The 23,616-nt window shown below is 41.9% G+C and overlaps 1 protein-coding gene and 1 long non-coding RNA gene across 3 annotated transcripts in view; one reads left to right on the forward strand and one right to left on the reverse strand.

Annotated features, from left to right (window-relative positions):
- BPIFC (BPI fold containing family C) lies at positions 1 to 21,537 on the forward strand. 2 transcript variants are annotated; one of them, XM_083401121.1, is made up of 17 exons: positions 1 to 595; positions 3,467 to 3,564; positions 5,273 to 5,407; positions 7,036 to 7,147; positions 8,547 to 8,675; positions 9,499 to 9,651; positions 11,104 to 11,167; positions 11,263 to 11,323; positions 12,889 to 12,980; positions 13,529 to 13,702; positions 14,666 to 14,719; positions 14,899 to 15,069; positions 16,171 to 16,238; positions 16,922 to 16,964; positions 18,441 to 18,504; positions 19,522 to 19,598; positions 20,887 to 21,537. In XM_083401121.1, exons 3-17 carry the CDS (start codon positions 5,305 to 5,307, stop codon positions 20,971 to 20,973), a joined length of 1,452 nt encoding a protein of 483 aa, XP_083257247.1. In that variant the 5' UTR covers positions 1 to 595; positions 3,467 to 3,564; positions 5,273 to 5,304; the 3' UTR covers positions 20,974 to 21,537. The 2 variants fall into 2 exon arrangements, with proteins under 2 accessions (XP_083257247.1, XP_083257248.1); XM_083401122.1 differs by lacking the exon at positions 1 to 595 and adding an exon at positions 1,788 to 3,206.
- Positions 9,529 to 23,616, reverse strand: part of LOC310658792 — a 14,397-nt gene continuing 309 nt past the window's right edge. The window contains exons 2-4 of the long non-coding RNA XR_014502499.1: positions 23,001 to 23,027; positions 20,911 to 20,994; positions 9,529 to 9,600 (exon numbers count right to left, since the gene is read on the reverse strand). This is a non-coding gene — a long non-coding RNA (uncharacterized lncRNA). The remainder of the gene's footprint in view (positions 9,601 to 20,910; positions 20,995 to 23,000; positions 23,028 to 23,616) is intronic.

Raw genomic sequence — 23,616 nt, forward strand, 5'->3', positions numbered from 1 at the left:
GCCCCACAAGGGACAAGAGGTGAATATGACCCTAGTATGCTCTCCCAGCAGGAGAACAAGAGTCACATCAGGGGCAAAAGAGAGAGAACTTCCTGGACTTGAACCCACACTGCAAATAAGAGCAATCAAAACCCTCTAGAGAGCAGAACTAACTCCTCTTCAATGAACAAGCAGCTCTTTTAATTGATAAATGTGGTTTGTAGACCATCAGTTTGTTAGCATTTACATGTAACATTTTCTCAACACAAAGGGATTTAGCTATTTATTGATGAGCATCCTCTCATCTTGGAACAGAAAAATTGTAATGTTTACTTCCAGGTGGGGCAAGGGGGCTTACTAACACAATGGAAATCAAAATGCCTCTTGATTCCCCCCATCCCCAAAGTACTCAAAACACTATCGCTGTGTAAACTCCTTTAACAATCTGTCCAGAGATCTTTTGTTAAGAAATCTGAGTCACCTCTGGGCCAAAGGAAGTGTGCCTGCAGTAGATTTGCACCTTAAAAGGTGGGGGGATCTGGTACCACTGGTCCATGTTTACTCCTGACAGGTTTCTCCAGTGTCTGGCTATGAGGGTTCTGGCTGCTGAGAGCAGGTGGGTTATAAGCTTTGTATAATGTGAGTGATTATAATCTTGGCAAATCTTCAGTAGGGCCAGTAATGGGGTGAGTTCTAATACCTGTTTAGTTATTTTGCATATCTGTTGTGGGACTTTCCACCCAACCTTATACTGTACTCAGCACTAATGTATCACAACAAATGTAACTGATCTGTAAGAAAGACTGTACAACCTGAAAAAAGAGACAAGGCATGTACTTTTGTAAACCAATAAAATCTTTAATTAAAATAAAAAAAAGATAATGAAAAGAGTGGGGGTCAACTCCAAATGTGCAGAAAGAGGGACATGAGAGTGCCTCAGGGTGTCACTCTTTTCCAGAAGGAATTCAAGCACATACTGGAAATTTAGGTTTGTGCAATTAAAGTGAATTAGAACATTCTGTAGTCCTATCACAACAAATCCCAGTTTTTTTAAAAAAGCCATAGCCTTTATATGGTTAGGAAAGTGACAGGATAGGTCCTGAAAAATGAGAAGCTAACAAGCAAATCAGAATGAATGCTCATTGTCATATAACTCACAAATATGACTGAATGCTCAATAATGACCAGACATAGGGCCATTCTATAGCACACATTTAAAGCACATGGCTTTCTCCATAGTATCTTGGGAACTTTGGCTTTCTCCCTCGCAGTGCTACAGTTCCCAGCATACTTAAACTACAGTTCCCAGGAGTTTGGGGGAAGACTGATTTAAATGTGCATTGGATGTGCTTGAAATGTATGATGTGGATCTACCTTAGTGTAACCTTTTCAAGATGCATGCCCAGTAAACAAATCTGGTGGAGCCCTAACAATTTGTCCTCATAAGAGCAAATTGGGTATAGTTTTGAGGGACACTGAAACCTCCCCTAATCTGTTGCTTACATCTCCATAGTCCTTTGCCATGAGCTTTTCTTCCAGCTGAAATGGCATATTCAGCGGTGGTCAGGGCAGAACTATGGGGCCAGAGGGAGAAGACTGTGGGGAAATCAGGTGCAGGCAGGGGAAGGTTCAACACTTTATTCGCACACTTCTTTCGCTGGTACCAACTCCTTTCTATGTGGTGGGGAAAGTTCTATGCTAGATAAAAATGCTATGCTAATTGATTACTAAGAACCCTCTGTTGTCTGTATAACATGTTAAATATGATCAAAATAAATGTGTTGGAAGAATAATAATAATAAAAAAAATCTATGCTAGATATTGCCACAAAAGCAACTAAAGACTCCTGGAGCATCTTAAAAACAATATATTTATTGTGGCATAATTGTGTCCTAGTATCCACATCATCTGATACATGAAGTATTGCCCTCAGTTGTCAGGGATGCATACATTAACATGTATGTGCACACACAAACACATATGGGTATGGGGACAGAAATGTAAGGAGATGTAGAAAGATCATATACAAAGCCTTGACTTCAGAGATGGCCCATCAGTCTGAGCAACTCATTGCTGTAACAAGTAGTGTAGCTTCTTGTTGTCTCGGTTTGCTTTGCCCCGCCGCACCATGCTGTCTCTGAAAATGGATCCTTGGCTTTGCCTTATTTGGATCACAACCCTGTCTCTGGCCCCATAGACCCTGATCTGTTTGATCCAGCCTCGGTCTTCGGACCACACCCTTATCTTGTCACCCATTAACCAAGAGCAACCTGACACAACCCTTACGTTATTCTGCCCAACCAAGATGCCATCTTGAAAGTTTCGGCAAAGGATTAGGTTGTGACCCGTGATTGTGACATTCAGGATGATGGGAAGTTCCCATTCAGGAAACGCACATGTTCACTGATTGTCTTATCATTTGTCATTGTAGTAATACTTAAAAGTCAGAATCAGGGACCCATTGTACGTGGAAGTGTTGCAAACACGCAAGAATGCTCTGTGTTCGTCTCATGATTTACATTTATTGTGGGTGAAGAAACTATAAAACTAAGGACTATGGCTGTGTACACAATTTACCTTTAAAGCGCATTCAAAGTGTGTTCCCCCCACAATAATTCTGGGTACTGTAGTTAACCCCTCATAGGGTTCCAGTTCCTCTCAGCCCTTAGCAAACTACCATGCCCATAATTCTTTGGTGGTGGTGGGGAATGTGCTTTAACATTATAGTCTACAGTATTTGCAGCCCAGGTGCAACAGGATGAAGTGACTGCATAATTGGACTACATAACTGGCACATTGTGTCAGTTCCTTCCAATTAGTTCATTTTGTTTCATTTCTTTTATAACACATGCCATTCATAGATGCTGCGATATTTGGTCATTATTAATTGTTGGTTTAATATCTGGAGCTCAACTCTTCTTTACAATCTTCTGAGACAACCACTTCTGTCAGCAATGGCAGTGTCATATTGTGGAAAGGGGAACATATGTAGTGCAAATGTTTGCTGCTGCCATTGCTGCTTTGGCACTCCGGTTTATATACTGTAACTCCTAGTCCCTTTGGACCAACAGCAAACATTTTAGGGGTCTGTAGAGTCCATCTGGGCACTGTAGGAGTCAAACATGCTTATTGGTCTTCCAGAAGCCTTTGTCTGGAAGGACCTTTCATTCTGATAAGGTTGTGATTTATTTAGGTCGCTCCTTACAGCACAGTCATGAGGGTCACAGGTGAGTGGTAGAGCACTGGTTTCAATGAAACTGATTTACTAGAAGTTTTATCTAACACTTCCTCCAAGGAACAATCAAGTATCACTGAGATAGAGAAGAGTCTATCCAAGTTAGCCACCACAAGATATCTACCACTTGCATGGAAATAAAGGAGTCATCTTCTATCCTTGGCATATACGTCATTTGATTATCTGATCAATTCTGTGTGTCCTAAAGGATGGTTAATGTTTAGCTTGAACATAATTAAAGGTTCCTTGCAGACCCCCTAATGATGTCCAGCTCTATAAGTGTCTGGCTCGGCTGGGGTTGAAGTGAGAGTTGTCTGCAGCCCACCAAGATTTAGCCTGACAGAACTGAGGTAATGGCAATCAACTGGTTTGGTGACTATATCCACCACAAGCTGGTGGATAGCTGGGTGGGTCCAATGATTTCTGAAAATATCTGAAATTGTGGGACAATAACTATTCATTTCAGGGGAAATACTTGTTCTTGCTTAATTGGGGAATAAAAGTGAACAAGAGCTTAGAAGACTATTGCCTTTCAGTAGCTGCTAGGAAATCGGTGTGCATGAGAGTATGTGTGTGTTGTGAATTTGTGGTTGGTTTCTTCTCTGAAAAGTCCTGTGGGAAAGTCCTGTGAAAATCACAGCTTTCTTTTTGCCCACTAGTTGACCACTGCTATTTCTGTTCAGAAAAGAAGCATGCCTCTTGAGACAAACGGATCACAATGTGTACTCATTTGTTTCTAAATATTAGGCCAATTCATCATGAGATATTGAATGGATCATTAATATTGTCTGACAAGATCCTAACCTGGCAGGCAAAAAGCAAACAATGTTGAGTTCTGAAAACAGTAGGCAATGAAACAGCCAAATGGTTTTGCACAGGTCGATAATTTACTCTTCTAGTGTTAAGTAACATTTGTGGAGCACTTTGAAGATGTAGGCTAATTTGATGTGCCAACTGTGGTTGTGTCTTGACTTCTGGACAGGCACTGTCTTCTGAAAAGATGTTTTGTGTGTATATGTGGAGTTGTGTGAGAGAGAGACATTAAAAATAAACATTACATGCCTATTAAGTCCCTTAGAATTGTTATAATAGGATGTAGATGAATATTTAACCTATTATAACTCTTTCATACTAGAACTGAATGGAAATACAATGTGATCCTAAGCATGTTTACCCAGTTAGTCCCAATGAGTTCAATTACAGTGTAATCCTATGTGTGTTGAAGCTGAGCAACACATTAGCAAGGTAGACTGTCCACTTAGTTGGACAGGAAGCCAATGTAGCTATGTACTGTTGTGCATGATGTGTGTGTACGGTTGTGGCTATAGATACCTGCAATATCCAGTGGTGCTTCTAGCTAAATTTAGGTCCTTAACAATGTACAACATAGTCATATGGTGTCCCACGTTAGATGCTATGAGGCACAACATTCCCCTTCTTCTCTCCTCCACCCCCATGCTTCTGCATTCCTGATATGTTAGCAAACAAGTTTGCCAAATGGGATTGGGGGGTGGGGAATTATGGGCATGTGCAGTTTTGTATTTTAAATTCACTTAAATCATAGCACCATCATGACCACAGGAATAAAAGGAGGCTTGCTTCCACGCCATGGCCCCAAGTCCAACTCCAGCTGCTCCACTGACATTAAGAGCATTTGTTTCTGCACAGATGATAGTGCAGGAAGGTAGATTGTTCCAAGAAGAATATAAATACAATTAATTAATTCTAATTATTGTGAAGGTTAACTCACCCTAGGTCCATTCCCTATTTACTGGATGAATGTCCTAGTCCATGCTGCTCTGCTCCCTTATTATATTCAGCACACACAGAATGCCATACAAGAACATGGAAATCTGAGTTTGGAGGATTCTCCCCCTCCCATTGCAGGCTTGCATGTTTTCAACGCATGCCTGGTCATCCCGCCCTCCCTATGGAGAGACCTTGGGGGAGGAGTACAGTGGGGGGGGGGGGGGACAGGAACATCTATTGCTCAAGCTCATCTTGCACTCACTTGACATAGGATCTACAACCCATATTTGGTCCCATGTGTGTTCACAGGTTTCTATAAAGTAAGAAAAGAGAAGAAGACAATGAAAGTTTGTGGCTTTTTGCTCCTGTTGAGCTTGTTCAATCCCTGGCTTGATGCTAAGCCTGGAATCAAAGTGAAGATCACACAGAAAGGTTTGGACTATGGTGAGTTTGAAATATACAGGTTCAGACTTATAATTCTTCCATGCCCCTATTTGTTATTAAAATAAAAATTTAGAAGGAACCAAATACATTTTGAGAACAAAAAGGAAATGACCCTCATTAATCAGCACAATGGTTTGTTTGCTTTTTAAATCATGTTTATTTGCTTGCCAATGTCAGGTTGTCTGTGTTGTTAACACAACACGTGTGTGTTTGTGTGTATGTGAGTTTAACTTTTTTGCAGTTTGACTTTTTTGCAATTAACAAAATGATGAGGAAGTATACTTAAAGGTGTGGGATAATGATTGATTGACGGAATAAAGAATAACATCTGCACAGACAAATCAAGATGTTCATTGCTGTGAGCTCAGTAAAGAGCAAATGTCTCCACACAACCTTTGTGCAAACAAATCAGAGATTGTGAGAGTTGTAGTTCAAAGGCATCTGGAGGGTCACAGGCTCCAGGCTCCTTTCACTCTCCCAAGCTCAGTAAAAGGTAACTCTTTTAACCTCTTTAAACGATGGACTTTCTATAATTTGGGAGTCATAACTGAGAAAGCTTGGCATCTAGTTGGTAAATATCCTAACCTGGAACAACAAAAGTTGCTGATTAAACCTCAGCCCGCAAGTGCACCCATGGGGTTGGGGGAGATGATCCTTAACCTGTGAAGGTCTCAGGCCATGAAAGGTTTTAAAACAGGGTTAGAGAGCCTGTTTTTCCTCTAGATGATGTTGTACTACTTCCGTCTTTCCCAGGGGTATGGTCATCTTCCATGGGTGCAAGCATGAACCATAATCCCCGGATTCCTAGCTTTTAAATGAAAGTTCCTAGGCATTTGTAGAACCCGAGTTACAAAGCAAAATGTACAGTTGCTCACTTTTTTGTGAGCAACTAGCCCACTCCCACCTTGCAGTGTTTTGCTGCCCATGCCCAGGAGCAGATTGGCCTGTGGGGCAGAGCCACAGCAATAATCTCCTTGTAGCGTTCACACTGTCATTCACCTAGAGGGGAAGGGATAAAATGGCAAATATATCCCGTCCGAATTAACCTTCTGGCCAACAGCAGTACTGCTGCTGCTGCTACTGGGAGGCTATTGTTGCAGCTTCCCCCCACCAGGTGAGCCACTCCTGATCATCCATGACCCTTGCCCAGTTGGCTGGGGATGATAGGAGTTGTAGTTCAGGAATGTCTGGAGTGCCGCAAGCCTCCAGTTCCTATTTTAAAAGCTAAAACTAGCACCCTTAATTGGATCAAGAAGTAAATTGGTAACCATTGTATCTTGTGGGGAACAATGCATGACTCTCAGTGTGTGATAAAAGATATACAGCAGCATTCAGCAGCATGAGAGCATCTGAATCATCTTCAAGGGCCGAGTGCTGCACTAATCAAGCCTGGAAGTTACAGACGCTTGGTTTAACATAGCAAAGGACAGATATATCCCGCGGGGGGAGAGAGAAAGCCTCCATATTAACCTTGGATGAAAGAAGTAATTGCTAGCAACCACTCCAAACTGATCTGCAGAGCAGGAGATGGCCAAACAGACATCAAAAACTTAGCTTTCTTTGTTCTGTATTCTACACATCTTTCCAGCCAAATAGAAAGTAAGTGAAATATATTCTGTGCTTTGTAGGAAAACAGCTTGGAATAGATTTCCTGGAGCAAAGATTAAAGGAGCAAACCTTTGCGAATGTGAGCGGTCAAGAGACATATGGATATAGTGGCGTCGACTACACGCTTTCAGAGTAAGAAAGGTTGCTTCCACACTAAGCCCCTTTAGCACAGCTGAACTATTGCTTCTTTGCATTCAGAAAATTAAAATAGTAGTTTTGCACATGTGATTGCAACAGATCAATAAAAACCAGGCTTACTAGCTGCTTTGCTTCTCAGTATTCTCTGGTTGGCCTCTGTTATTTTCTCCTACCAATAGGGAACCTACGTAAGGACTCTATATGGGCTATTGGATACCCCATAAGGGGAAAAGGGCAGATTTTTGTTTACAACACACAGCACTTACTATTATCCAGCATTGCCCTCCCTTATGGTTAAGTTCCTCTGTAATGTTTATTCACATGTAGGTCCCATTTAGTGAAGGCTCCTGCAATGTTAGTTAGTAGCTTCCTCCAGGTTGGTGACATCTTTTATTTCTTCCTGTTTGGTTGAAATACCCCTTAATTAAGCCTTTTTCCCATTGTTTAAAATGGGGATGGGGAAAGTAGCTGGTTTGTAACCACTAGCCACACACCTGGCACACCAAGACAATGCCAGCCATGACTCCCAGTGACCATATGTTCAGCGTCAGGGAGCCTATGGGCATGCATCTATCTGTACATGCATAAGTTTCCTTCTCACTATTGCCTAACATAGCACTGTGGACATAGCACTTTATGCACATTAGTTTGCAGGAGGCACAGCTAAGATGCAAAATCCTGCCAATCCTCTCCCACATTTATTATTACACCAATGGGGAATATGAAGAGTGCTTTAATCATCTTTTATTTCCCATTGGAGAGGGAAAATAATATTATTACTTTCTGTTATCTCATTTCTAGCAAAAGAGTGTTATTTTACCATAAAGAAGTAAATGAAGCCAGCTAATGAAGCCAGCAATTTAAAATTGGATGCTCCCTACCTTTCCCAGGGTGTCCCTGGGAATGTTGGAGGGTATTATGCATGATCTACCTCAGGGCAGGAAATGTCAGACCTTGGGGCCTCTGCCTAATCCACATCTCTCACTGGCTCTGCTGTACCACTTCTCTAATGACTGTAATATGTCTTGGAAAGGTGATCCTGGAAGGAAGAACAGCAAAAGAGGCTTGAGCCAAGGGGTCAGCCTCTTTTCTTTTGGTCTTAGGCCCACCCTGGCCAGCCATCCACTGTCCTTCCTGGCCGAGGGCGGATCAAAGGCCAGCTCAACCTGTGGGGAAGGGAGGGCAGATAATGTCTCTTGCTTGTCTGTATGGAAAATGTGGCCACACCAACTACTGATATGCAGCTCCCAGAAGGTTGCCCGCAAGGCAATGTGTCCCTCAGGCTGAAAAAGGTTCCTCACCCTTGATGTACCTTCAGCTCAAACATGTAAGATTTATGTTCCTAGAGTTTCCTGGAACGTAGCCTTTGCTAACGTGTCTCTGTGTTTTGCAGGATAAAATTTGATGCTGTTGAATTTCCAAATGCATCGGTGTCTCTGATACCTGGGACTGGGATTAACCTAGAGATCAAGGATGCTGCAGCAACCGTCAGTGCACACTGGAGAGTAAGGTCCTGGCTGTTGTAAGTACAGTTGTGCAGGGCGCTGGAGGTGGTGATGTTAACTGCAGTAATCCAAATAAAAATGGGCTTTAATAAAGGAAAGGAAAGTAGGCAGCAGGCTTCAGGAAACCCCAAGCAGCAGTGAAACCACTGAGGTGGAGGAAGAGGAGAGGAAGTGTTTAACCCTTTCCTTGCCAGTATAGTGCTGATGAAATTTGCAATTTTACAAATGAGTGAACATAAGAACATGCATGCATATGCTGCCATGCAGTTAACGCTTGTGGGGGTTTTTTTGGCCCTCAGAGGCAGAGTCAATATTGTGAGTTAAAATTCCTGCAGCCTTGAATCTTCTTGGGAAACTTTGGCCAAGCCACTTCCTATTCCTTTTCATAGGCTGATAATAAGATTAAAGGGAGACAGCCCCCAGTGTATGGCACCCCGAGCTCCTTAGAGATAGGGTGAGATATGGAGGTGGGGCTGTTTACATGAAACATACAGGGATTTACTGAAAGCAGGGGAATAATAATAATAATAATAATAATAATAATAATAATAATGGAACAGCTCTGTCTTGCAGGCCCTGCAGAAAGATGTCAAGTCCCACAGGGCCCTAGTCTCTTGTGACATAGCGTTCCACCAAGTTGGGGCCAGTACTGAAAAGGCCCTGGCCATAGTTGAGACCAACCTAACCGCCTTGCGACCTGGGAAATGTTGTCATTTGTGTGTCACTTCATCCTTGGTCAAAGAATCTGTGTCAGTTTGAGCATGAAACTTTAGCAGCGCTGGCACGTACCTGAAAGGAAACATTTCAAGCAGATGCATTATGTTCCATTCTTGTCAGCAGAAATTATGGAACACTGACAGTCCGCATTTTGGGTGTATCGCTCGCAGCTGTTCTTTCAGTGTCTCGGGACAATGCAAGTCACCCAGTGCTGTTGAATGAAAGCTGCGAGGCAAAAGTTGACAGTATTGACATCGAACTGGATAAAGATGCTAGGTAAGGTAGAAAAAGGATTTTCGGGGTGTTCACCTTGTACCTGTGTTCAGTGTAAATATGTGAACAAAACAGATATGTGCCTGTTTTAGGGGTTCTTTCAGCTGCAGATGATAAAAGCAACAGCCCATTCTTGGCTGTTCTGCCTTAAGCTGGAAGTGGAAGAACATCTCTGCTCCCAGGCTTCTGGAATCTAGAGGACATTTGGCAGCCAATTCATAAAAAAAACCCACCCCCCTATTTTCCAGCCTCAAATGGTGAAGCAGCTATTTTCATTGGGACCTTGGTGTGAGGAGAAAAGTGTAAATATGTATTTATTAATTAGTTAAATTCATAACCCACTGTTCCTTCCTAGTGGGCTCAGGTCTGGTGTGCTCTGGTCCATGGGGTCACGAAAAGTCGGATACGACTAAACGACAACACCCCACTTGTATTTCTTTTTGGCAGGTGCAGCGAGGGGGGGAGAGAGAAAAAGAAATAAGACAATGCTGTTTGGAAAGAGAAGCATTAAAGTGATACTGAGAGGACCTTGAGAGGAGAGATGGACCATAAAGAAAGAAATGGCTAGAGTGATTTAATAACTGATAGACAGTAATATTGTTACAGATTTGGGGGTAAACCCTAGAAATTAATAAATGCCAGAGTTTTTGATTAATTGGGGAATGGACTAAAACATAAACTGCAGGGCTGTGGCAGACAGGGAATTCCTGGGCTGACTTATGCAAACCAGTCTGGCTGGCTGACTGTTAGCATTATATTAAAGAGCCACTGAGGGTCATCAACAAGACAACAGAACTTCTTGTCCAGGTGTGACCAGAGACTGGAGATTTGGAAGGTTGTCAGGGTAACTGCTCTGGGGGGAGGGCAAGGTGCTTCTGGAAAGAGAGAGGAAGAAAGTCTGAGATCCATCTTGGCAAGGAGGGACGAAGGACTACTTGTAATGCTTTGGGCCATGCTGTAAGATCGGGACCCCCGCCATGCAGACTGAAGGTATAAATACGTAAAGGGTAAAGGGACCCCTGACCATTAGGTCCAGTCGTGACCGATTCTGGGGTTGTGGCGCTCATCTCGCTTTATTGGCCGAGGGAGCTGGAGTACAGCTTCCGGGTCACGTGGCCAGCATGACTAAGCCGCTTCTGGCGAACCAGAGCAGCGCACGGAAATGCCGTTTACCTTCCCGCCAGAGCGGTACCTATTTATCTACTTGCACTTTGACATGCTTTCAAACTGCTAGGTTGGCAGGAACAGGGACCGAGAAACGGAAGCTCACGCTGTCATGGGGATTCGAACCGCTGACCATTTGATAGTCTCCACCCACTGTGTCTTCTATTCTTCAAAGGGAAACAGACCCTGTATGTGTACCTGTGACCCCATGCGCTCTGGCCACTGCTTGGTGGAGATAGGGGCGGGCACTGGGATTTTGTAACAATATTATTTCTTTTATTTTCCCCCCAGCTGGCTGTACAAATACTTCGTTAATCATCTGGAAAAGCCTATCTGTGACAGTCTGAGCAAGAATGTAAGTCTTCAAGTATTACTATAGTGTCCTTCCATCACCATCACTCCTTCAGTAACTGTTGGCCAGAACAATAACTGCTACATGTATTTATACAGATTTGCCCATTCATTGGTTCTGAGATTGAAAAAATTAATGCAGAACTGAGAGAACACAAAGGTAGGTTGCACATGCTTCATCCTTGCTACTTGCATGGCTCCTTAAAAGAAGCTAAAGGGTATCCCAATTTCATTAGAGCTTTTAAGTGATAACCACATTTCCCCAGGAACAATATTACACAGTTTCAGTGCTGGGGAAAAGCAATACTGATTCAAGTAGCGAATTAAGGTCTGCACAACAAATGGATGACCAGTGCAGATTGCACAGGAAAGCCCCTGGTCACATGCTTATGCAATTGTTGCAGCAGGTCTCGGCATGTTCTCTTAAAAGATACTGCATGTTCCTAGCTCTCAGTTTCAACAGCAGTGCAAGGTATGTCCCTGCATATGGGATATCTAGAACCTACATATGCCGTATTTTTCGCTCCATAAGACGCACCTAATTTTTAGAGGAGGAAACAGGGAAAGCCCCGTTTTTGGAGGGATCAGCTCACAGTTGTGCAGCTTCTTTTGCAAAGGGGGAAGTCCCCCTTTTTTGAGGATCAGCTCAAAGTTGTTGAGCTTACTTTGCAAAGGGAAAAAATCCTGTTTTTATGGGATTCAACTCACAGTTCTGCAGCTTCTTTAGGAAAGGAAAGGGAGCCGTTTCTACAGTTTCCAGACAGATAATCTAATCAGCCAGTCACATGTCGCTGGGGAAACAAACAGCCTCTGTCTGCAGAATATTCAACAATGGAGGCCTGGGCAAGGGGGCGGGCTGGATAGGGAGCCAGCGAGCGTCCACACATTTTTCGCTCCATAAGACGCACAGACATTGCCCCTTACTTTTTAGGAGGAAAAAAGTGCATCTTATGGAGCGAAAAATACAGTGCACAGACAGACCTCAGAGTTTCATGCTCTGCTTTGCTTTTCCCTCCTCTAAAAGCTATAGTAAGCTGTTTTGTACAGCCAACTCAGGGTTGGGAAACTTTTTTTTTTTCCGGATTGAGGCCACATTCCCCTTGAGGAGACCTTCCAGGTGCTACATGCTGGCAGTGGGCAGGGCCAGAGGCAGAATGGGCAGAGCGACACATGCCAATTTTACCTTTGTACAGTAAGCTAGTTTCTCTGTGTGCTATCTGTCTCTCTTGCCTTCATTCAGGCTTTATCACAATTCAAGGACACATTCCATCCTGGCAAAAACACCTACGGAGGGAGCAAAGCAGGGCCATAAGGGGTGTGATCTGGAAAAAGTCTCAAGGCCCAAATATACAAGCCTGGAGGGCCAGATTTTGCCCCTGGGTCTCAGCTTCCTTGCCCATGATTGTATTACTCTTGTCTAATAATAATAATAATTCTACAGATAACAGCAAAAGTTATTCAGGTGCTAATCTTTGAGTAGCTGTGGCTGCAGTCGTTCACACACTTAGGAGTAAGCTTGGATAAGCTTAGTGGGGCTGTGTACGTACAGAAAACTTGCACAGAACCGTGTGCCTTCCCACTGGAAGGAAATATAATTTGAAGACAGTCCTTATAAAATTACTTTCAAAAGGTCTTGTCAAAACCATTTTGGATCCTGCTTATCAAGTTAATAGAGGTATTCGTTTCACTATCTCATCACGGCTGTTTTGCCCCCTGTTCTAACAGTCCAAGCCCAGATTGATTCTTTTGCACAAGTAGACTACTCGCTGGTGAACTCTCCGGTGATCTCTGACACATCTATTAACTTTGATATAAAGGTAACACAACTGGCTGCTATTTTTTATTTTTTTTATTTTTGGGGGGAACTGCATTGAGGCATCTCTGTTCTTGAATGAATGGGCGTGATGGCTTTAGTTAAATAATTATTTTTTAAAACACTTCTTTGAGTGTGATGGAGAGAAGGCTGCCAGCAGCAGAAACAAAGTATAGAGGGTTAGCAGGAAGAACTAGCCTCTGGACTACTCACAGTAAGCAATGCTTGTGCATTGAGTCCCCTCTTGTGATTGCTATCATTTCAAGCACCTACATGCATAAGCAACCACTAATGACAATGATGTCATTACCTTTCCCAGGTCAGCGCCCATCAGCTCCAGAAAGTGATGAGGGATGATGGGACAGGAACACCTGGAGGGCTACACAGGTTTCCTGTGCTTGACCTATATTAATCCTTCAGCTAGCAATGATTCAGCCAATGTGTCCCTATGTGCAAGAGTCACTGATGATCCATGCTCTGATAGCTTTTGAAATCCAAAATCTGAGAGTTGTTGTTATTATATTATTTTGTCATTCATGCAATTCTTTGCAGGGAACAATCTCCCCAGTGGGAGATGACCTAGAGACTCCCTTCAAGCCTGCACCATTCGATATCCCAGATGAGAATAACTCCATGCTCCAGATAGGAATCTCAGAATATTTCTTGCAATCTGCTTCACTCGTTTATTACGCTGCTGGGGCCTTTGATGTCTCTATTGCAAAGGAGGTGAGAGCAAGTTGTAGAAGGTGGTATTTCAAAGGCACCAACTGTTGTCTTTTGAAAGACTGTTTATATAGTCTGTGACTAACTAGATCTAACTAAGGTGATGAGAACCTATATCCGGATAAGGTAAAAGGTAAGGACCCCTGGAGAGTTAAGTCCAGTCAAAGGCGACTATGGGGTTGTGGCGCTCATCTCACTTCAGGCTGAGGGAGCCAGTGTTTGTCCACAAACAGCTTTCTGGGTCATGTGGCCAGCATGACTAAACCGCTTCTGGCACAATGGAACACCGTGACGGAAACCAGAGTGCACAGAAATGCCGTTTACCTTCCTGCCGCAGCGGTACCTATTATCTACTCGCACTGATATGCTTTTGAACTGCTTGGTTGGCAGAAGCTAGGGCAGAGCAACAGGAGCTCACCCCGTTGAGCACATTCGAACTGCTGACCTCCTGATAGTGGTTTAGACCACAGCGCCACCCGCTCCCCTTTTACTGTTTTTATCCCAATAGCAGGTAAGGGGCTCGTATAACTGAATGTTCATCAGTTTAAAAGAAATTAAATCCACATGGAACTAGCTCCTTATCCACACTGGAACAAAATGTAGATTCACACCGGACTGTAGGGAAGTGATATCATCCCTATCCCAGGGTTGTCCCAGACCTTCCCCCTTTGAATGAGGGTGTTTTGATCCTAGGAAAGTCTGAAAATGTCAGGATGGGGCCAGAAAATGCTGCACAATAGTAATAGCCCGGGCCATGATTAGGTTATGGCCATACAATGTGCTTGATTCACATATTGAAGACCATTATGCCGGGAGGGACAAAGCAGAAATGGAGCTCCTTTTGCAAACATTATCTGCAGGCTAGTAAGAAAAGTGATTTAGTACCATAGTTGCTTCTTTTAATAATAATACTTGCTTGTCACAAAGTTCTATTTAGGTAGCCTAATTTTATTCTCTTTTCCACAGCTTTCCTCTTACTTCAAATTAACTACAAATTCTTTTGGCACCATTATCCCTAAGGTAAGCACCTTTATATCTATAACCGTTGTTTTAAGGGAAATGTTTTGTGGGAGTTCTTCTGCAATAGAGAATGCCTGCCTCAAAGCAACTGTTCTGCCGAAGAATTTATTTGCTATGTAATTCTGTCAATCCAATCTAATCCTGCTCTCAAACTCTTGGTTGCTTTTAAACTTCTACAGATCGCGCGTTCTTACAAAACACCACGCCCAGTAATCCTGGATCTAAAACCAACGGCAGCCCCTGTGATCAGACTGCAGAATGGCAGTGCTGTTCTGGAGATTGCTGGTTCCATGGAGGTGTTGGTAGTCCCGAAGAATTCAACCACCCAATCCATGTTCACCTTGAGCATAGTAAGTGCCACACAGAAGCAGAATAATGTTCAAGCCATAGGCTCCCTCCCCCCCCATCTGCCATGACCTGTTGCTGTTTTGGGTCAACGTCAGAAATTGGCACCACAAGCAAGGGGTGTGCAGAATGTTGATCAGGATCTGAGTGATCTGCAGTAAACTGGCAAGGACTTGGGTCTCCTAACTGATTTAAACAATAGCAAAACCAAAACAGCCTCAAACTTTTATTCCATCAGCTATGCATTGCCAGAAAAGGTTTGTATCACTAAAGAAGTGGGCAAAGGGGGTGTGTGATTTGCATAAAAATATACATGGTATAAATGCAAATTTAGAGATATTTCTACACTAGTGGCCAAAATTGTGGAAACCTTTTGGAAAAATTGTATTTCTGAGGTTTGATGGCTCATAACACCACTTTTTTGGCGTAATACCATAAAATTATATATCAATGGAAAGATATTTTACTGAAGAATGCAATGCAACAAAGTTTGTTCAATTATCTGTATTCTATCAAAAGTTATAGCCAAATAACCAGAAAAAGGAAGCACAGCTTGCTTAGGTTGATATGCATTAGCTTTCCTTCATTTGAATGTAGCCAATGAGCATGAGTGTTTAGAGAGCCAGTCAGGTGTTATGAGCCATCAAACCTCGGAAACACACTTTCCCCATAAGGTTTCTACAATTTTGGCCACTAGTGTATAATTTAAATAGAAATGCAATATATCTCAACACAGTGGGAAAGAAAGCAGGTGACTTGTGTGGCTCCTCCCTCTGCTGACTTGGTTGGGCAACGTCAAAGCTCCTGCTCTCCCTTTTTAATGGCTCCTTATCGTAAATCATAGCAGAAACCAAAAAATATGAGTACAAATTGGTGTTCAGACTTTCTAAGTACAAATGCCATCTGCAGGATAGGCTTTGCAAAACTTTTAGACACCTGAGCTCTGCTTGGAAAAGCAAGAGAGATAACATTGGGGTGGGGAGTTGGATGAAGCAGGTAGAGTAGCTGACTTTCCCCTTTTTACCTTTCAAAAAGGCCTTGCATTTTTAGCTGTCTATACAACAGGAATACTCTAGGTGGTAAACAGAGACATTTCTTTCACACAGACTGCCAGAACCCATGCCAGCCTGAATATATTTGAACAGAAACTGATACCTTCTCTATGTCTGGACAGGTAACAAAATTTGAATGGTTGTTGTTGTTTTTTAACCCCACTGTATCCCCCAAAGGCCTCTTGAATTGCTGAAACCACTAATTAAATTTGCCACTCCATTTAAAACAATACAGAATTTTTTTTAAAAGCAATTACGTAAAAATAAAAACTCTTCCAGCTAAAATGTTGGCATTGCTTTATTACAGGTAAAAAGAAGCAGATGTTGCTGAACTATTACTCCCATCATCCCTGACCATTGGCTATGCTGGTTGTGACTGATGGGAGCTGGAGTCCAACAGCATCTGAATTATTGTAAATTAGTGGGGTTGTGGGTCTAAAATTGTGGTGGTTTTTAAATATTTGTATCTGTGCATGTTTGAGTAATCCATCTTGATCACATGGTTCCTCCCCAAAATCCTGGCATCTGTAGTTTGTTAAGGATGCTGAGATTTGTTAGGTGACCCCTATTCCCCTCACAGAACTACAATTCCCAGAGTGGTTTAACAATTATTCCTTCTTCCAAGGGAACTTTGGGAATTGAGCCATTCAGCCTTTCAGCCTAACCTACCTCACAGGGTTGCTGTGAGGGGGAAAAAGAGGAGGAGCAGATCTAAGTATGCCATCTTGAGCTGCTTGTAGGTGGGGTATATATGTACAAATAAATAATGTTCCCCCCCCCCCCAATATTTCCTTTCCTTTCACAGTTTCCACCTATCCTTGACCCACTCCAATGTTGGCTTCTTCAAGGTAAATAAAGAGGGCGTGGAGTTAAAGAGAACAAATCAGATGCAGCTTGTAGATAGAGCTGAATTGTCCATGCCATTTTTCTGATCTAAACCTCTTTCCTGAAGCCATGGCTGTCCTTCTGGAGAAAATTGGCTTTCCCCAAAGGGGCAAATAGCTTCATTGTGTGGGGTATGTGTGATTTAGTTCAGGAAAACAGCACAGAGGGAAAGGGTAAGATAGCCCTCCCCTCCAGAACCAGTTCCAGAGCTGCTTTCGACAAAGAAAAAGGAAGTGTCAGGAGACACAATCACAAATCTCCTGCTTTTAAATGGTTCCACAGGGCGGCCATAACCATGGGCTGAGCTGTTGGTGTGCAGCTGCTGTTTGCTGCGGAGACTGTGTTTTTCTGTCTTTGCCAAAATTCACTGCACTCAGACCTGCAATAGCACAAATAAAATGGTCTGATCTGTGTGGTGAATGATGGCATGATTTTGAAAGCAGGAGGCGCACAGTGAACACAGCATGTCTTGCAGTGCTTAGGCTCTAATGATTAGATCCCCATCATAAATGACTTAAAATCATAACATAGGAACCAGTCCCCCTCTCTCTTTCTTACATCTAGATGCAGCCTTCAGTTTACAAACTTCCTAGGGGGTGGCCCACAGCCATCATAATACAATACAGTGGTACCTCGGGTTATAGACCCCTCAGGTTACAGACGCGCCAGGTTACAGACTCCGCTAACCCAGAAATAGTACCTGGGGTTAAGAACTTTACCTCAGGATGAGAACAGAAATTGCGCGGAGGCAGCAGGAGGCCCCATTAAAGTGGTACCTCAGGTTAAGAACAGTTTCAGGCTAAGAACGGACCTCTGGAACGAATTAAGTTCTTAACCCGAGGTACCACTGTATCAATAAGAAAAGCAAGAGTGGGCCTTGTAAAATTATCTCTTAGCAGTTTTCTAACTGGAACTGACATAACCCTTTCTTTGTTGTTCTTACTCTGAGTGCTTCCAAATACAGTGGTACCTCGGGTTAAGTACTTAATTCGTTCTGGAGGTCCGTTCTTAACCTGAAACTGTTCTTAACCTGAAGCACCACTTTAGCTAATGGGGACTCTCGCTGCCGCCACACCACTGCCGCGCAATTTCTGTTCTCATCCTGAAGCAAAGTTCTTAACCCGAGGTACTATTTCTGGGTTAGCAGAGTCTGTAACCTGAAGCGCCTGTAACCCGAGGTACCGCTGTATGGATGATTCAGGCTGAGTACACGCTATACCTTTAAAGCACATTCAAAGCACATTATGTCCTTCAGAGAATTCTGGTTGCTGAAGAGACTGGGAGGAAATAACAGAACCTGAACAGAAGAAGGGTGTTTTGCTCATGATGTCAAGCAGATGCTTCACAAAAAACATAGGACAAAAGTGTGAAAAATCCACAATAAATCTCAAGTGTATGGGCAGCCTGTGACACTAAATCCAAATTCTCTCACATGGCAGGTTTCGCTTTTGAAGAACTTCATGTCTTACATTTTACGGAATGGAGTAATACCAGCTGCCAATGGTAAGTGTTGTGTTTGGATTGTTTCCCCATCACTTAATGGTCCCAGTCTCTGGAAATTACAGAAAATCTTTTTTGGAGAATGAAAAGTAGTAGCGAGAGCTTGTATTTTCGTCACCTGGCGTGACGTGTCGTGATTGGTATCACATTCTTTATGGCAAATACTTTAAGGAACATACTGCTCCAATAAGATTATAAGATGCTTAATGCTTTGCACTAGAATGTCAATCTGGCTGTCTTGTCAGAAGACCCAGTACATACTGTCAACTACTGGTAATTTGGATTTACAAGACCATGTGAACATGTCCACATACAACTGCTGATAAAGGAGTGCTTATTCTTTCTTTCCTTTCCTTCAATGGATCTGGTGTATATTTCCTTTCAGAGTAAGGCAATAAAGTTATCACTGGTTAATGACTGGAGGCATTGGCCCTGGAGACTCTTTGTACACTTAATACTGTAATATTCTGATGAGTATGACAAGAGATAACTCCTGCAGTTCTTGTCTGTATTGCATTTCTAACAACCATTTATGGTTTATACGGCATTTACAGAATAACAAAATTGTACTGGGCATATAAAGTGTAAAATCAGGATAACGGTACTGCTCTGCTTCCCAGCAAGATAAAGAACCCCTAAATAAAATAAAGATGTTTTAAAATGCCCTTTCTTCAGCAGTAATATATGACTTGTGATCAGATTTTAAATGAAAGCAATGGATTAAACTGTGTAGCCAGCATGGTTAGAGTGTTGGACTAGGACTTGGGGAACCAGTGTTCAAATCCCTACTCACTGAATAACCTTGGGTCAGTATTTTTCTCTCAGCCTAACCTACTTCACAGGGTTGTTGTGAGGATAAAATCAATGGAGGAGAACCACGTTATGCCACCTTTAGGTCCTTGGAGGCAGGATGGGGTACAAGGCTAATGGTAATAATAATAAAGTATTTCTGCACACATAACTGCAGGGCCTGCTGTTAAAAAACAATAGCACTTAGAATCTCTTCTCTCTTTTATTAAGGTAAACTGAAGGAAGGACTTCCTCTCTCTAAAATGGACAGCATGATGCTTGTGGAACCTGTTGTTACAGTTCACCAGGTGAGATTCTGCAGTGCCCACACCTGTCTGTCCTGTGTGCCGAGAGAGAGTCGGTTAGGGTGATGTGATACAAGTTCTGAATCCTGGTGGGACTTGTCATCAGAATGTTGCCGTGTTCTCACATCCCAGGGCAGGGGTGCCCAAACTTTTTTCAAAGAGGGCCATATTTGATGAAGTGAACATGCATGACCTTTTTTTATTTTACCCCAAAGATGTTGAGCTTTTTTAGAATTTTACCCTAAAGTTGTGCTTTTTAAAGGATTTTACCCCAGGACGTATACTGCCACAGGGGCCGGATTAAATCGTCCGGCAGGCCGGATCAGGCTCCCGAAATGGACTTTGGTTAGGCCTGTCCTAGGGTCTTCTGGCTTCCTGACTCATAGGCTGAAGAGAGTCCCTTTAAATAAAAGGTTGTACATAGAGACAATCATTTCGATGAACTCTTTGTAGTTCAGAGAAAATTTGGCCAGCATTTTTCAAAGTGACTCATTGTGGAGGAAAGACAAACACTTTCCTGTGTTTTTGTATTTGTTGGTATCCTGGTGTAAACAAGTCAATGTTCATAATTTGTATTTTAAAATCCATATGAACTGTAAGGAAACAAGCAATACACACTAAAAGCAATAATTACCAAATAAGCAGTATATTATTAGCAAAAATCCTGATCAACAGTTTCTGATGACCACCATATTTACATCTTGACTTCTCCACTCTTGTTAGCTGATTAGCTGTTTTACATTGTTTCTCTCCAAAGATACATTTGATCATCGCATAACCTAAAGAGAATTTCTTAGTTTCTTCATGACGGTATCTTCACAAGAACCCTAGAATACTTTCTGAGCAACCAGTAATCCCAGCTAAACTAAACATTGATTATAGACCTTTGTGTGTTTAATAGAAGTCTTTTTCGACTCCTGCAAACTTTCAGGTTTCACTTGGACCATACAAGTTAGGGGAGACGTAGCCAAGAGGGAAGGGACTGCAAGCAGTAGATGGAAGGGCAACATCTACCACCGCACCTGATCTGTTTGGCTCAGCATGGCTTAACAACTGACAACTGGCTTTTTAATATATTTTCTCCCTCTCAGAGCAATCTACAAAGCACATCCTTCCACTTTATTGACATCCATGCCACACACATCAGCAGCACTTACTCTCTTTCTGTTAAATGACAATGTATGTCTAACATTCAGTTCACAATAACTCTGAAGGTGTATTAGCCATGGCCAAGCCATTAGCAAGCTGCAGCTTGTAGCAACTTCAAATAAATGTTTGTATATCTTCTCAGGGCTATTTGCTGATTTCCACCGACCTGGAGTATGATGAAGAAGGAGACCAAGCAGATTCTGAAGGCCTTTTCATTATAGATGCATGAAACCTCAAAATTTCTTCTGTTCTGTTTCAAGAGGGAAGATGTAACAAGAAAGTGAATGATAATGATTGAAAACATTCTGTGTGGTCGCCTGTGTGTGTGTGTGTGTGTGTAAAAGTACCTTTGAAAAACATCGAACAGGTGAAGTAATATCTGTTAACGGGCCACCAAACCATTCAGAAAGGAATGCAGACAAGGAACATAGGAAGTTGCCATATACATAGTGAGACCATTGGCACATCTAGCTTAATACTATCAGAGGCTCTCCAGGGTGTCAGAAAGAGGACATTCCCAGCCCAACCTGGAGATGTCAGTCATTGAACCTTCTGCATGCAAAGCAGATGGTGGGAGCCTTTGAACACAGTTGTGCGTTACATCAAGAGTGAATTGAGAATTGATTCAAGGATGCCGTAGACATTACATTCATTACTGAGTAATTGAAGGAATGAAAGAGAGGTTTCTTAGAATGTCAGTATACTGTTACATATTGATCTTTTACAGACGATTTTATATGCAATTTTGTATTGTACTTTTTCAGAATAAAAACAAATTTAAAAATTATACAAATGTGTATCTTAATGCCCTTTGCAAGGACTGTGTTAAGACCTAAATGATTAGGTATTCAAACTAATAAGAGCCTGTTAAAAGATATTAGTGAAGTTATGGGTTCTCTGAAGCATCACCAGGTGTTGTTTGTAATGGGAAACTTGTCCTAGTCTCTTGGAACCTGCCTTTAATGCCCCCCCCCCCCGCATAATCCCACTTTAGCATTATACTTATTGAAAAAGTAGGGTTATTTTAGTATTCAAAACTTCATGCCTGCATAATAGTTTGATCCATACAGGCTATGTCCCTCTGGACAGCAATAATGAGGGGAGCATTGAAGAAGGATCACGAAACTACAGGGTGGATAAAAATCAATGATTTTTTTTAAAAAAATCAAAAAATCAGAATTTTTAAATTTAAATTGGATTTTTAAAATAAAATGCTTTTGGAGGAAAAATCTTTCTAAAGATAGTTTTCTATTTAAGTTGCATTATAGTCCAAAGGCTATTTATCAGGAAATAAGGATTTGTTTTAAGTTTTTTGTGTGTGCTAAAACACAAAGTTTTTTTTAAAAAAATCGTTTAACCACATCAGTTAACAAACATGCATACGTATGCTATAATATTGTTTTAGTTAAATAAATTGTTCAAATTGTTACTAACGATTATTTTTCTCCTTCCAATAAAGTACAGCAGAAAAGTTGTCCAAATATAAACAGTTAACTTATTAAACCTCACAATAATTTCATAGTTATAATTTATAATTATAATAGTATAACCAAATCAGCAATTTTTGATATAACTTTAAAAACTACTCTGAAAATTTATTATTCCAAAAATGAAACCTTCATCAGGTTGTAAATATTAAGATTATACCAGAAAGAATTTTTTTTTCTGTAAAAAAATAAAACGATTTAAACCAAGTCTTACTGACTAGTGATTTAATCGTGATATAAATTGATTTAATCAAATCCAATCCAATCCACCCTACATAACTACTAAGCAGAAGAAACGTACCACTAACATACTACAGTTGTGTCAAGAATATGTTGCAAATTATACCCACAATAAAGCACAAGAGAGGTTCCAAAGGTTTTGTCCATCCATCTTTTGCAGTAAACATCTCATGCCTTAAAAAAATGTGCTACAGCGCAGCCCTAACCATGTCTACTCAGAAGCAAGCCCTGCTGAATCCAGTGGGGCTTTGTTGTTGTTGTTTAGTCGTTTAGTCGTGTCCGACTCCATGGACCAGAGCACGCCAGGCACAACTTTTATATGCCTGTTGTCTTTGTCCATGGAGTTTTCTTGGCAGGGATACTGGAGTGGCTTGCCGGTTCCTGCTCCAGGTGGATCACGTTTGGTCAAAACTCTCCACTATGACCTGTCCATCTTGGGTGGCCCTGCACGGCATAGGTCATAGCTTCTCTGAGTTATTCAAGCCCCTTCGCCACGGCAAGGCAGTGATCCATGAAGGGGCTTACTCACCAGGAAAGCAGGATTAAGAACTGCAGCCTTTACATTCTGGGAGATGATCTATAATGAAATGAAAAAGGTGTTTAAATATACCTTTCCAAAGAAACCAGAGGCCTTTCTCCTGGGCGTGGTCGGCCAATTGGTGTTGAAGAAGGATAGAACTTTCTTTATGTACGCTACAACAGCAGCAAGAATACTCATCGTGAAGTACTGGAAGACACAAGAATTACCCACTTTGGAAGAATGGCAGATGAAGGTGATGGACTATATGGAGTTGGGGGAAATGACTGGCAGAATCCGAAATCAGGGAGAAGAGTTGGTGGAAGAAGATTGGAAGAAATTTAAAGACTATTTACAGAAATACTATAAAATTAATGAATGTTAGAATGATGTTGGATTGATGTTAAAGGGTTATTAGTAATAATGGGATGAAGGAATACGGAAAAATGGAAGGTTAATAGACGAAAAACTAAAGGTATAATATATAAAGATCAAGATAAGGATAAGGTAGAGGGAAGGGATTTGCTGAATAAATAATTGAACTGGAATACAGAGAGGGGAGGTGTGGGGAGGTCCGGGAAATAAGCAAATGCAAGAAACATTATGAAAATTGAACTGTTTTTATTTG

This window comes from Podarcis tiliguerta (genome assembly GCF_965153285.1).
Source record: "Podarcis tiliguerta genome assembly, chromosome: 10".
Lineage (NCBI taxonomy): Eukaryota > Metazoa > Chordata > Lepidosauria > Squamata > Lacertidae > Podarcis > Podarcis tiliguerta.